The following is a 13,048-nucleotide window of genomic DNA, read 5'->3' on the forward strand; positions in this document are numbered from 1 at the left end:
CATCTTCAAACTATATTTTCCTGTTTGAACTTGATCAACATCGCCCAGATTTGTGAATTTAAGTTAATCACTTAGTGTCTGTTCAAGCCAATTCCATTTGGCAATGGCAGTAAACCTCTGTGAAGTAAATTTGGAGTTCAGCCTTTGCCTTTGATTCCTATTGCTCTGACTTCTGATTAAAACTATAATGTAATTGTGACACTGCTTGGAACAGAAACTACTTTGTATATACTAAGCTAGTCTGAAGGGTCCCAACCCGAAACGCCATCTATCCATGTTCTCCAGAGAGGCTGCCTGACCCGCAGAGTTACTCCACCACCTTGAGTTTGTATATACTCCTGTTTGGTCAGAATTTTGAAAGATCGATGAGAAAACAGGTACCTAAAGTTTTCAGCAGAAACAAAGAACTGCAGATGCTGGTTTACACAAAAAAGACAAAAAGTGCTGGAGCATCCATGCCGGGTCAGGCAGCATAGAAACATAGAAACATAGAAATTAGGTGCAGGAGTAGGCCATTCGGCCCTTCGAGCCTGCACCGCCATTCAATATGATCATGGCTGATCATCCAACTCAGTATCCCGTACCTGCCTTCTCTCCATACCCTCTGATCCCCTTAGCCACAAGGGCCACATCTAACTCCCTCTTAAATATAGCCAATGAACTGGCCTCGACTACCCTCTGTGGCAGGGAGTTCCAGAGATTCACCACTCTCTGTGTGAAAAAAGTTCTTCTCATCTCGGTTATGTGTAATTCTAAAAGGGTTGACGGTGGATATGCAATGGAAGACATTTAAAGACTGCATGGATGAACTACAAAAATTCCCTCATCCAGATCATTAATATATATTGTAAATAGCTGGGGTCCCAGCACTGAGCCTTGCGGTACCCCACTAGTCACTGCCTGCCATTGTGAAAAGGACCCGTTTACTCCTACTCTTTGCTTCCTGTTTGCCAGCCAGTTCTCTATCCACATCAATACTGAACCCCCAATGCCGTGTGCTTTAAGTTTGTAAACTAATCTCTTATGTGGGACCTTGTCGAAAGCCTTCTGGAAGTCCAGATACACCACATCCACTGGTTCTCCCCTATCCACGCTACTAGTTACATCCTCGAAAAATTCTATAAGATTCGTCAGACAGGATTTACCTTTTGTAAATCCATGCTGACTTTGTCCAATGATTTCACCACTTTCCAAATGTGCTGCTATCCCATCTTTAATAACTGACTCTAGCAGTTTCCCCACTACTGATGTTAGACTAACTGGTCTGTAATTCCCCGTTTTCTCTCTCCCTCCCTTCTTAAAAAGTGGGGTTACGTTTGCTACCCGCCAATCCTCAGGAACTACTCCAGAATCTAAAGAGTTTTGAAAGATTATTACTAATGCATCCACTATTTCTGGAGCTACTTCCTTAAGTACTCTGGGATGCAGCCTATCTGGCCCTGGGGATTTATCGGCCTTTAATCCATTCAATTTACCCAACACCACTTCCCGGCTAACCTGGATTTCACTCAATTCCTCCAACTCCTTTGACCCGCGGTCCCCTGCTATTTCCGGCAGATTATTTATGTCTTCCTTAGTGAAGACGGAACCAAAGCAGTTATTCAATTGGTCCGCCATATCCTTGTTCCCCATGATCAACTCACCTGTTTCTGACTGCAAGGGACCTACATTTGTTTTAACTAATCTCTTTCTTTTCACATATCTATAAAAACTTTTGCAGTCAGTTTTTATGTTCCCTGCCAGTTTTCTTTCATAATCTATTTTTCCTTTCCTAATTAAGCCCTTTGTCCTCCTCTGCTGGTCTCTGAATTTCTCCCAGTCCTCCGGTATGCTGCTTTTTCTGGCTAATTTGTACGCATCATCCTTCGCTTTGATACTATCCCTGATTTCCCTTGTTATCCACGGATGCACTACCTTCCCTGATTTATTCTTTTGCCAAACTGGGATGAACAATTTTTGTAGTTCATCCATGCAGTCTTTAAATGTCTTCCATTGCATATCCACGATCAACCCTTTTAGAATTAATTGCCAGTCAATCTTGGCCAATTCACGTCTCATACCCTCAAAGTTACCTTTCTTTAAGTTCAGAACCATTGTTTCTGAATTAACAATGTCACTTTCCATCCTAATGAAGAACTCAACCAAGCATCCCTGAAGAACATGGATAGGTGACCTTTTGGGTTGGGACCCTTTAGTTTAAAGTTTTCATTTTGGTTGACTCTGTCTATCTCTGCAATGAGAGAAGCCAATTCTTGTGAACTATGACTCAATCAATTCTGGATTTGTCCCACTTTCAACACTTGAGTGTATAACATAGGCCAAACACAATACTACAGTACTGAGAGGTTCACGCTGTTGGATGTTTTGGCTTGTGTGTGAGGTGCTAAATATATGCATGTTTACCCTCTCAGTTGAAGGTCGAGGAGGCCACAATACTACAGGTTCATTGTTTATAGATTTTTATTAGTCACGTGTACTGAGATACAGTGAAAAACTTATTTGAATGCTATCCAGGCAAATCATACTATCCACGAATACATGCCAATATTTGTACTTTAACCATTATCTCGAAACCTAATTATTTGGTCATCAAATAACTGCAGTTGTAGTTTCTTGTTTCTATATTTTTGCTGTTTGTGTGTCTTGGCTGGGAGCAAATTGGCACTTGCATCAGTGACTGCAATTCAAAAATAATTTCCTGGCTATAAAGCACTTAGAAATATAGTGGAGGTGGCTGTGTAACAGTTTGGTGCGTCCTCCTTCTCGCCATCCACCTGGCTTTTAAAAGTCGTTAATCTTTTCCAGAGAGAAAATTGACTTGGTGGGAGCAGAGATGTGAGAGAGACGTCATGGAGGATAACTTCATAGATTAATAATATTTGAATGTTACATCTATGTTATAGATAATTTTTTACCATTTAAATTACTTTTTCTCAATTAAGTAAGATTCAAATGTTATGGGTAGAATAGGGTTGAGAAGGAAAGATAGATCAGCCATGATTAACTGGCGCGGAAGAATCGATGAACTGAATGGCCTAATTCTGTTCCTATGATTAATGAACTTAAGAAACTAAAAAGGCAAAAATATGTTTTAAATCCAGCAAATAAAAGCAGAGAATGCTGAAAACACTTGAGGTCAGACACAAAAGAGGACCCCGTGGGATTGCAGGTTGAAGATTCTCCATCAGAATTGGGAAAGTGGAAAAGTAAATGAGATTTAAGTTGCAAAGTTGGTGAGGAAGGGATAAAGGAATATCTGCTGTTAGAATGCATCAGGGTTGCCAAAGTTTACTTGGTTATAGAGCTCTCTGGAAGATGAATTTATGAAGGCATTTAGGAAGAAAGCACAAGTATGAACTAAAGGTTGTGAAATGCAGATTAGAGCCTTTGCCATGATTAAAAATTAAAAGTATAGTTTATTGTCACTTGTACCAAGGTACAGTGAAAACCTTTTGTTGTGTTCTAACCAGTCAGCAGAAATACTACACATGATTACAATGGAGCCATGCACAGTGTACAGATGCAAGAAATGGGAATAACATTTAGTGCAAGATAAAGTCCAGTAAAGTCCATTTAAAGATAGTCCGAAAGTCTTCAATTAGATAAATGGTAGCTCAGGACCGCTCTCTAGTTGTCGATAGGATGGTTCAGTTGCCTGATAAGCTGAGAAGAATCTGTCCTTGTATCTGCGTTGTTACACTTCTGTTTACCTTGCCTGATGGGGGAGAGGAAGAGGAGAATGTTGGAAATAACCAATCAAATAGGTTGTGTCTACAAAGGGAGAAAATATCTAAATAGGTGGCCTTGCAGCAAAAATAACAGAAGAATCATATTATCTAAATGTGCCCAGACAAAGTAAGATTCTGCTTTTCATCTGGTCCCATTGGAGTCGTGCAGGAGTCCACAGGCAGAATGCCAGAGTGTGAGGGAGAATTACAATTAGATTTCCAGAAGATGTGGTTCTTTGTTAAACTCTTTCCACATATATTGCTAGCCTTTCTTGTTTTTATTTCATATTTCCAGCATTGTCAATATTGATAAGAAGTGTCTTTAACCGGAAATGTGTTAACTGTTTCTCTTCCCAAAAATGCTGCCTGCCTAGATGAGTACGCCCAGCATTTTCTGTTTGTATTTCAGATTTCCAGTATCTGCAGTTTTTTTAAACATTTAAAACCTAGCAATAGCAGCAGGCGGAGAATAATGCCGATTGCACTTTGAATTCCCTTGTCTCATATTCAGTTGGATTTCATGGAAGATTGGTGATCCAAATATGCTTAACTATTATCAATTCAAGGAAGAGGGTGAGAATCATTTGGTGGAACTGCCCAAAATGATTGTGTTTTCAAGACGGGTAGCCTTTCTGGAATCTTTTTATCTGTTCCCTAAATGCATATTATAACTCGGGGTACAGAAATTTGGTAGAGCCTGGATAATGAAGAAATAATCCTTGGACGATTTCATTATCCAAATTGTGTTTAATAATTAAGAGCGGCACAGTTGGTATAGCTGCTGCCACACAGTACCAGAGACCCAGGTTTGATCCTGACCTCGGGTGCTGTCTGTGTGGATTTTGCATGTTCTCCCTGTGACTGCATGGGTTTCTCCGGGTGCACGGTTTCCTCCCACATCCCAGAGGTGTGTAGGTTTATAGGTTAATTGTAAAATGCCCCAAGTGTGTGGGGAGTAGATGCAAAAGTGAGATAACATGGAACTAGTGTGAACGGGTGATCAACGGTCGGCATGAGTCGAAGGGCCTGTTTCTATGCTGTATCTTTGAATCAATCAATTATAAATTACAATTAGAATGTAAGCTAAGAAATGTTCTATGAAACTGTTCACACTGCCTAAAGTATTAAGTATTGCTCTGTGCATAACACAAGCCGAATGTCAAAACAGATGTATCCATATATTATCCCTCTTATTGTGAGGCCAGTGAGTCTAACATGTGGTCATGAAGTTACTGGAGAGTATTCTGAAGGATAGGATTTACATGCTTATACATGCAGTTAGATGGACGGGGCTGATTAGGGGGCCTGGTTTTGTACATGGGATGTTGTGTGTCATGAATCTGATTGAGTTTTTTGAAGATGTGACCAAAAAGGTTGATTAGAGCAGAACTGTAGACGTTGTACATAGAATTCAGCAAGGCATTTAATGGGTCTGCTTGGTAGGCAGCTCTGAAAGGTTAGATCGTTTGAGATCCAAGAAGAGCTTGCTGATTGGGTAGAAAATTGGCTTCATGGAAGGAAGCGGAGGGTGATGGACGCAGATTTTTTTATTTGGAATGGAGGCCTGTAACCAGTCCTGAAATCATTTTCACCCCCAATATTTTCAGTATTTTGCTGTCTTCTTCTCTGCTGGGACTTTTCTGAAATGCAAAGTCCAATAACTATATATTTAAGCAATATTATTCTATTAAATGTGATCTTGGGAGTACATAATATTTTGTGTGGTATTCATAATGCAATGATAAACATATCTTGATTTTGATTGCACCTACCAACATGCATACATTATTATATTACAGTTAATATGTACCGAGGGCAAATTTTTGTTCCATTGCTCCCCACTCCCAATTACTTTTACATTGAAGTGATTGAAATCCAAGTGAAGTTTAAATGGCATCAGAAAAATAAAACCTCCGGAATGGATGATATTCATTACGTGGTTGGCTGGAGTCAGTATCAGCACAATTACTATATTAAACTTTGAATCTTCAGATGTATCTCTCACTCCTTTATAATATGCCCCTTCTTTGAACAAGCTCTTAAACATACATCTGAATCAGTTTCCATTTGATTACACTCCTTGAGGATGTTCATCTAGTGTTCAATTAATAAAACAAGAAGATTGGGGACATTTATATTCAACCTGCCAAAGGAATTTGTGGGGGGGGGGGGGGTTAGAAATAGTCAGTGAGGTAAACAAACATAATAGTTGAGTGGCAAATGATAATAGTGCTACCTGCTCAATATTTAACTGAAGGAAATTATGGGTTATCGGGGCTATATGCTTGACACCTTGCATATCATTTTAATATTACACTTATCCCACCCCCCTGGATATTCCGGATTAATAAATTAAGGTTTTGTCAACTAATTACAAATCAGGCTAATTACATATCATTAACATTAGTCAACTCTGAAATACGAAGCGCTGAGCATTGGGATCCAGACATCACGGACAACTGGCCTCAGTTCCCTGCTCACATCTGGCAGTGTTCTCCGTCTGAACCAGGGGCCACGGAGCGTTTTTGAAAGTGGGAGAGCTGAGCGTCACTGATCACTGGCCTTGGGGGTACCCGGTGAAGGAGTGGAGCAACCGAGTGGGGAGAGGGTGTGGGAGTGGAGCAACCGAGTGGGGAGAGGGTGTAGGAAGGGGGTGTGTCCCCCTCCCACGGTAGGAACTTTTTGAAATTTGATGTACTAAAATCATGTTTTAGTGCATTGTAGAAGTATGATTTCAATGTTTTTTGTGTGTAGTATTTTTAAGAGGTAACTTTTTAAGGCGTAACTTTTTCCACACAAAGGATGGTGGGTGTATGGAACAAGTTGCCAGAGGAGATAGTTGAGGCAGGGACTATCCCAACATTTAAGAAACAGTTAGATACATGGATAGGACAGGTTTGGAGGGATATGGACCAAAAACAGGTAGTGTAGCTGGGACATGTTGGCGGGTGTGGGCAAGTTGGGCCGAAGGGCCTGTTTTCACACTACATTACACTACATTGACTACATCATACCTCCACCATGCATGAATGCTTCAAAATCAAGTGGTTGAGTTTTATTGCCATATACTCAAGCATAGAAACATAGAAAATAGGTGCAGGAATAGGCCATTTGGCCCTTCGAGCCAGCACTGCCATTCAATATGATCATGGCTGTTCATCTAAAATCAGTACCTCTTTCCTGTTTTTTCCCCATATCCCTTGATTTCGCTAGCCCCAAGAACTAAATGTAACTCTCTTGAAAACATCCAGTGAATTGGCCTCCACTACCTTATGTGGCAGAGGATTCCACAGATTCACAACTCTCCGCGTGAAGAAAGTTTGTCCTCATCTCAGTCCTAAATGGCCTACCCTTTATTCTTAAACTGTGATCCCCTGGTTCTGAACTCCCCCAACCTGAATGGATACCTTTCAACTATCCATAATTTATATTTCACTAAATGTTATACCCTTTATCCTTTATCTGTGCACTGTGGATGGCTTGATTGTAATCATGTAGTCTTGTAGTCTTTTCATTTAGACATAGACATAGAAAATAGGTGCAGGAGCAGGCCATTCGGCCCTTCGAGCCTGCACCGTCATTCAATATGATCATGGCTGATCATCCAACTCAGTATCCTGTACCTGCCTTCTCTCCATACCCCCTGATCCCTTTAGCCACAAGGGCCACATCTAACTCCCTCTTAAATATAGCCAATGAACTGGCCTCAACTACCTTCTGTGGCAGAGAATTCCAGAGATTCGCCACTCTCTGTGTGAAAAATGTTTTCCTCATCTCAGTCCTAAAAGATTTCCCCCTTATCCTTAAACTGTGAGCGGGCTGGGTAGCACTGGATAGCACGCAACATTTGACTGGATAGCACACAACAAAAAGCTTTACACTGTACCTCAGTACACATGACAATAATTGAACTAAACTTTGACATTACAATTCTGTGACGGAAATTGATTGGCCAGGAAAATTGATGAAATTAAAGGAAAATGCATTTCCTTTGAAAATATGCATTATAGGCAATATAAATCTACGAGCGATGGTGCTTCAAACTTTTTGCAATGCGTAAATAAATTATTTGGCACTTTTTATTAGCAGATTCATGTGATGAGTTTGCATAATCGTGAGGTGGCTTCAGCAAGATGAATGTGCTACACTCACTAACAAGGTCTTGGTGAAAGAATCGTGCTATCATTTCTAGGGTGTGATTTAACAGTTGGATCATCATTTTCCATTGACAAGGCCTTCAAGTTTATTATCAGAATGACAAAACTATTCAGTGATGTCAATAAATCTGCTCTTTCAATGGTTCAATAGTGCTTTTATTGTCACGTTATTACTACAAACAGTCCAGTAGAGTGTTGCCACACCCCTGATCTTTGATTAGCGGCTGTACAAAATAGACTACTGAGCCCACATGCAAGAGGTGCCATTTCTAATGTCCATCCTCCAGTTCTCATGAGCGGTGCCTGTTCCAGGTGAGTCCCAGGCAGACACGTGCCATCAGGGTAGGCAAGGTAGGCACTGCCTTCTGCTGTCGGGTCCCGGCGGCCGCTCGCAGCTCCCCGAGCTACTTATATCCCCGGCTACAGTGCGATCGCTTCGCGCCCGGAGATCTGCGGCAGCGGTGAGTGAGTTACTGGCATTATCCCTGACCCCCTTCTTCTCAACGCTCCTGCCATCCCCGCAACTTTACCCCTTGCACAGACTCTCCACACGCTGTAAAAGGAACTCTTTCCCCCCCAATTGGTCCCTTGAACAAGTGTTGTCATTCAATAAGATGACAACGGATTCAACTTTTCCCTGTACTCTTGTTTTTCCCACCATCTCTCCACCTGCCATCACCCTTCACCCCCCACCCAATCAGTAATAAGAATAAAGGAGACTAGGAAGCCATGGGCAAATTGAATTGTTACTGTTTTTATTTTTTATTTTTACTGATGAACAATCTGCGCATGCGCGGTATAATTTTATTTTTAAAAGCCGACCGACTGCCTACCTTGAATAATTACTCATGGCACGTGCCTGGTCCCAGGCTGTCGCTGGCCTCTAGCCATCTCCTTCCTTGGACCGCCACGTCCCTCACCTCGCCCGTCCACCTGTTTCCCAGAGGTGCCACCCGCAGCTTCAAGTTAAATGGAGTAGCAGGGTAGTGATCCTAAAAATTAATTTATTTTTAAATATTACCTGCTCTGATATTATCAATGATATACCTATGCACTGACATACAATCTATTGTTTGTGTTTTACATAGTTCTGGCATCCTCGGGTATAGATTATGATGTCAAGATTTGGACTCCACTGGAAGGAATACCAGCCTTTGACAGAAAACTTGCAGATGAGGTGTGCAATCATTTTTGATACTATTGTTATTTACACTGACCGTAAAATATTCAAGTCTCATAATGAAGGAAATCTATCCAACCTGGTTTGCATAAATATTGTAGAAGTAGATTTGCCGTACTATAAAGCAGTGGAAGAAGCCGGATAGACCTACTGCCTATTAGAGCATTGCACACATAAATTTCAGACATTTGATGGAATTTGTATTAGAATAGAACACAGCAAAGGAGGAATGGGCTGGATGCCGCCAAAACGACTTTCTCAACTCTAATCAAAGACCTAAAAATGTGGGGAGATTGGCGGTATTGGTAAAAAAGAAAGAAAAAGGACACAGAGTGCTGGTGTAACTTAGCAGGTCAGGCAGCATCTCTGGATAGGCGATATTTCGGTCCGGGCCCATTCTTCAGGGGGCGGTACGAGTGGTGCATCAGAAGAGTTGCTGCCTTACAGCGCCAGTCCCAGGTTTGATCCTGACTATGGGTGCTGTCTGTACATAGTTTGTACATTCTCTCCGAGACTTTCGGACTGTGTGCTTAACAGACGAGGTCAGGAATCGTCGTTACCAGGAGTAATGTTAGATATGTATCAGCAATTGCACCTGTGCTTCTCCCAGCTCCATCTCAAGTTTCTGCATCTCCTTTCTTTGTAGCGAATCAAAGAGGGTTTGCGGCATAGTGGCAGAGAGGTAGAGTGGCTGCTTTATAGCACAGGAGACCCAAGTTCGATCCTAACAAAGGGTGCTGTGTGTATGGAGTTTATACGTTCTCCCTGTGACTGCGTGGGTTTTCTCCAGGTGCTCCAGTTTCCTCCCACACTCCAAAGACGTGCAAGTTTGTAGGTTAATTTGCTTCGGTAAAATTGTAAATTGTCCCTACAGTGTGTAGGATAGTGTTAGTGTACGGGGTGATCACTGGTCAACGTTGATTCGGTGGGCCAAAAGGCTTGTTTCTGTGATGTATCTCAAACAGTTATTTGGTCCTTTGCAAATCGATGTAGCTGTCTATCACTGCTTCACATCTGGGTGTAGGAAGCTTCATATTTTCCTATTGCAATATCACAGGCAATATACTGTACCAATAATATTGTGGCCTTGCTTATCCAAAAATGTGCTACATGGTTTGAGCTATAAGGAGAGGTTGAGCGGGCTAGGACTTTATTCCTTGGAGCACAGGAGAAATCTTGTAAAGCTGTATAAGATCATAAGAAAAATGGATGGGGTAAATGCGGGAAAATTGAAGTATGAAAAGGTACAAAACAAATCAAGAGCCGATGACTCAGGAAAGGTGAAGCCCACAATGGTCCATTGTTGGATGTGGAAGTGGTGATAATGAAGGGATATGAACAGTGAGACTAGCAAGTTTCTTCAAACTAGCAAAGGCCTGTTCATTTGACCATGTTAAGCATTTACTGTAATTCCAACAACCTTTTCACATACCAGTTTTATAGGGAGAAAAATGTAGCCTAGGTAACAAATTATGCTACGGTTGCAGTCTCTAATCTTGGTAAGAGTCTTGGTTTAAATAGAAACATAAGTTTCACTTTATGCACTGAAAGTTTAAGTATATTATGAAATTCACGCAATAAAGTCCTCACGAACGCTTCGGGACTGGTACTCACAAAAATACCTTAATATCTGGGTTCTCCCTGGCAGGTGATCAGTCGCAATGAATTGATGCTGGAGGAGACGAGGAACACAATCACAGTTCCAGCATCGTTCATGCTCAGAATGTTGGCCTCACTCAATCATATCAGAACAGGTAAGAACTGCAGTTACATGGCTTGTTTATACGGAATCAAATTAGCACCCGGAGTAATCCACATACAAAGTAAACCCAGTGTTTAGTTTATTACTGTCACGTGTACTGAGGTGCAGTGACATTTTTTGTTGTTGCGTGCTATCCAGTCATAAAAAACGCAATCAAGCCGTTCAATGTACAGATTGCAGGATAAGGGAATAACGTTTACTGCAAGATGAAGTCCAGTAAAGTCTAATGAAAAATAGTCTGAGGTGGGGGGGCGGTCCAGGACTGCCATCTAGTTGGTGGTAGGATGGTTCAGTTGCGTGATGACAGCTGGGAAGAAACTGTCCTTGCATCTGGAGGTATGATATTTCACCACCATCCAGATTATCCCCTCCCCTTCTCTTTTAGCATTTTGAAGGCACCGATCCCTTTCTGGCTCTCTCATCTACTCAGAGTCAGACAGCAAGGAAACACGTCCTTCAGCCCATCTTGCCCACAGCGACCAAGATGCCCCATCTACACCAGTCCCATTTGCTCGCATTTGACCCCTATCCATTTAAACCTTTCCTATCCATGTACCTGTACAAATGTATTTTAAATGCTGTTATAGTACCTGTCTTAACTACCTCTGTCAACTCGTTTAATATACCCTCTGTGAAAACGTTGCCCCTCAGGTTCCCCTTTCCCCTTTTCTCCCCTCACCTTAACACTACGTCTGGTTCTTGTTCTTGATTCCCTTACTCTCAGTTTAAGACTATCTATTTCCCCCCCATGATCTTATAACACCTCTTTAAGATCACCCCTCAGTATCCTGCACTCCAAGGAATAAAGTCCTAGTCTGCCCTTCCTGTAGCTCATACCCTCAAGCCCTGGCAACATTCTCGTAAATCTTCTCTGCACTCTTTCCAGCTTAAAATTCTTTCAGCTTTCCAGCTACTCTTCTATCTGTTGTTCCTCCTCTTACTGCAACTTTGCTTGCAGCCGCAGGAGATGCAATACTTGTCCCAGGGTAGGGGAGTAAAGAACCAAAGGACATAGGTTTATGGTGAGAGGGGAAAGATTTAATAGGAACTTTTTACTCAGAAAGCGGTAGGTATATGGAACGAGCTGCCTGAGGAGGTAGGTACAATAATAGCATTTAAAAGATGTTAGGACAGGTATATGGATTGGAAAGGATTTAGATAGATGTGGGTCAAATGCAGGCAAGTGGGACTAGCATAGATGGGGCTTAGTTGGCATGATGAGTTGGGCTGAAGAGCCTGTTTCCATGCTGTATGATTCTAAACTAGTAGTCTCAAGTCAATTAAAAATGATTTAAAAAAGTTGTGGAAGACAACTTATTCAAAGCTAGATAAGCATTAACATTTGAATCATGTGAGCATTTTGCTGAAAACATTCTGACCTACTGAGATGTTGCATACAGACTAATATTTGCTGTCTTATTGTTACACAGACCGGTTGGAAGGTGACCGCTCAGAAGGCTCTGGTCAAGAGAATGAAGATGATGAATAATTAATTGTCCAAATTCGAGAGAGAAAAAAGCATCAAGAAATTTGTATTACAGAAAAATTAGTATATTTTCCCAATAAAGCCTTAGTGTTATTTTAGTTCCTTTTCTGGAAAAAAAAAGGTACATTTAATATGAAAATTTATTTGTGCAAAATGTGTGCACGAATTAGGATGAGAAAGGTGGGAAAAGATTAAGTTGCTTTTAATTATTATGTTCTGTGGATGAGATGTTTGGAGGTTTCAAGTGCAATATTCTCTAATGTGCAACTGTATGTGCTTGGATCAGTGTTTTGAGTGTGAAGATTAAAAAAGAAACACTAGTGAGAGGGTTAACCTTTCTAAACCTGCTGTTTTATGCATGTACACTGAGGGGGAAAATTCATTAAAGTTTTGGTTGTTTAAAAAAAATACTGATTTAATTGTGAGTTGGTGCACCAAAAATGACTTTCTAAGAAAAATCTGTCAAAGGATTGTAAGTTCCAATGTAGGATGTACGAAACACGGCTGTGAGCTTTTGGGAGAGGTTGGGTAGGATAGGACTTTACTCCTTGGAGCGCAGGAGGATGAGGGGTGATCTTTTAGAGGTGTACAAAATCATGAGAGGAATAAATTGGATAAACGCAGTCTTTTACACAGAGTAGGGGAATCGATAACCAGAGGACACAGGTTTAAGGTATGGGGGGGAAAGATTTAACAGGAACCTGAGGGGTAACTTTTTTTACACAAAGGGTGGTG

The 13,048-nt window shown here is 41.3% G+C and overlaps 1 protein-coding gene across 14 annotated transcripts in view; it reads left to right on the plus strand.

The window, feature by feature from the left end:
• The window catches only part of dcaf6 (DDB1 and CUL4 associated factor 6), a 111,887-nt gene extending 99,166 nt beyond the window's left edge, over positions 1–12,721 (plus strand). For all 14 annotated transcript variants that reach the window (XM_033033038.1, XM_033033037.1, XM_033033035.1 and 11 more), the window contains 3 exons: positions 8,974–9,062; positions 10,714–10,819; positions 12,258–12,721. In XM_033033038.1, the coding sequence (XP_032888929.1) occupies positions 8,974–9,062; positions 10,714–10,819; positions 12,258–12,316 (254 nt within the window). In that variant the 3' untranslated portion in view covers positions 12,317–12,721. The remainder of the gene's footprint in view (positions 1–8,973; positions 9,063–10,713; positions 10,820–12,257) is intronic.
• The last annotated feature ends 327 nt before the right edge of the window (positions 12,722–13,048 follow it).

This window comes from Amblyraja radiata, chromosome 14 (assembly GCF_010909765.2).
Source record: "Amblyraja radiata isolate CabotCenter1 chromosome 14, sAmbRad1.1.pri, whole genome shotgun sequence".
NCBI lineage: Eukaryota > Metazoa > Chordata > Chondrichthyes > Rajiformes > Rajidae > Amblyraja > Amblyraja radiata.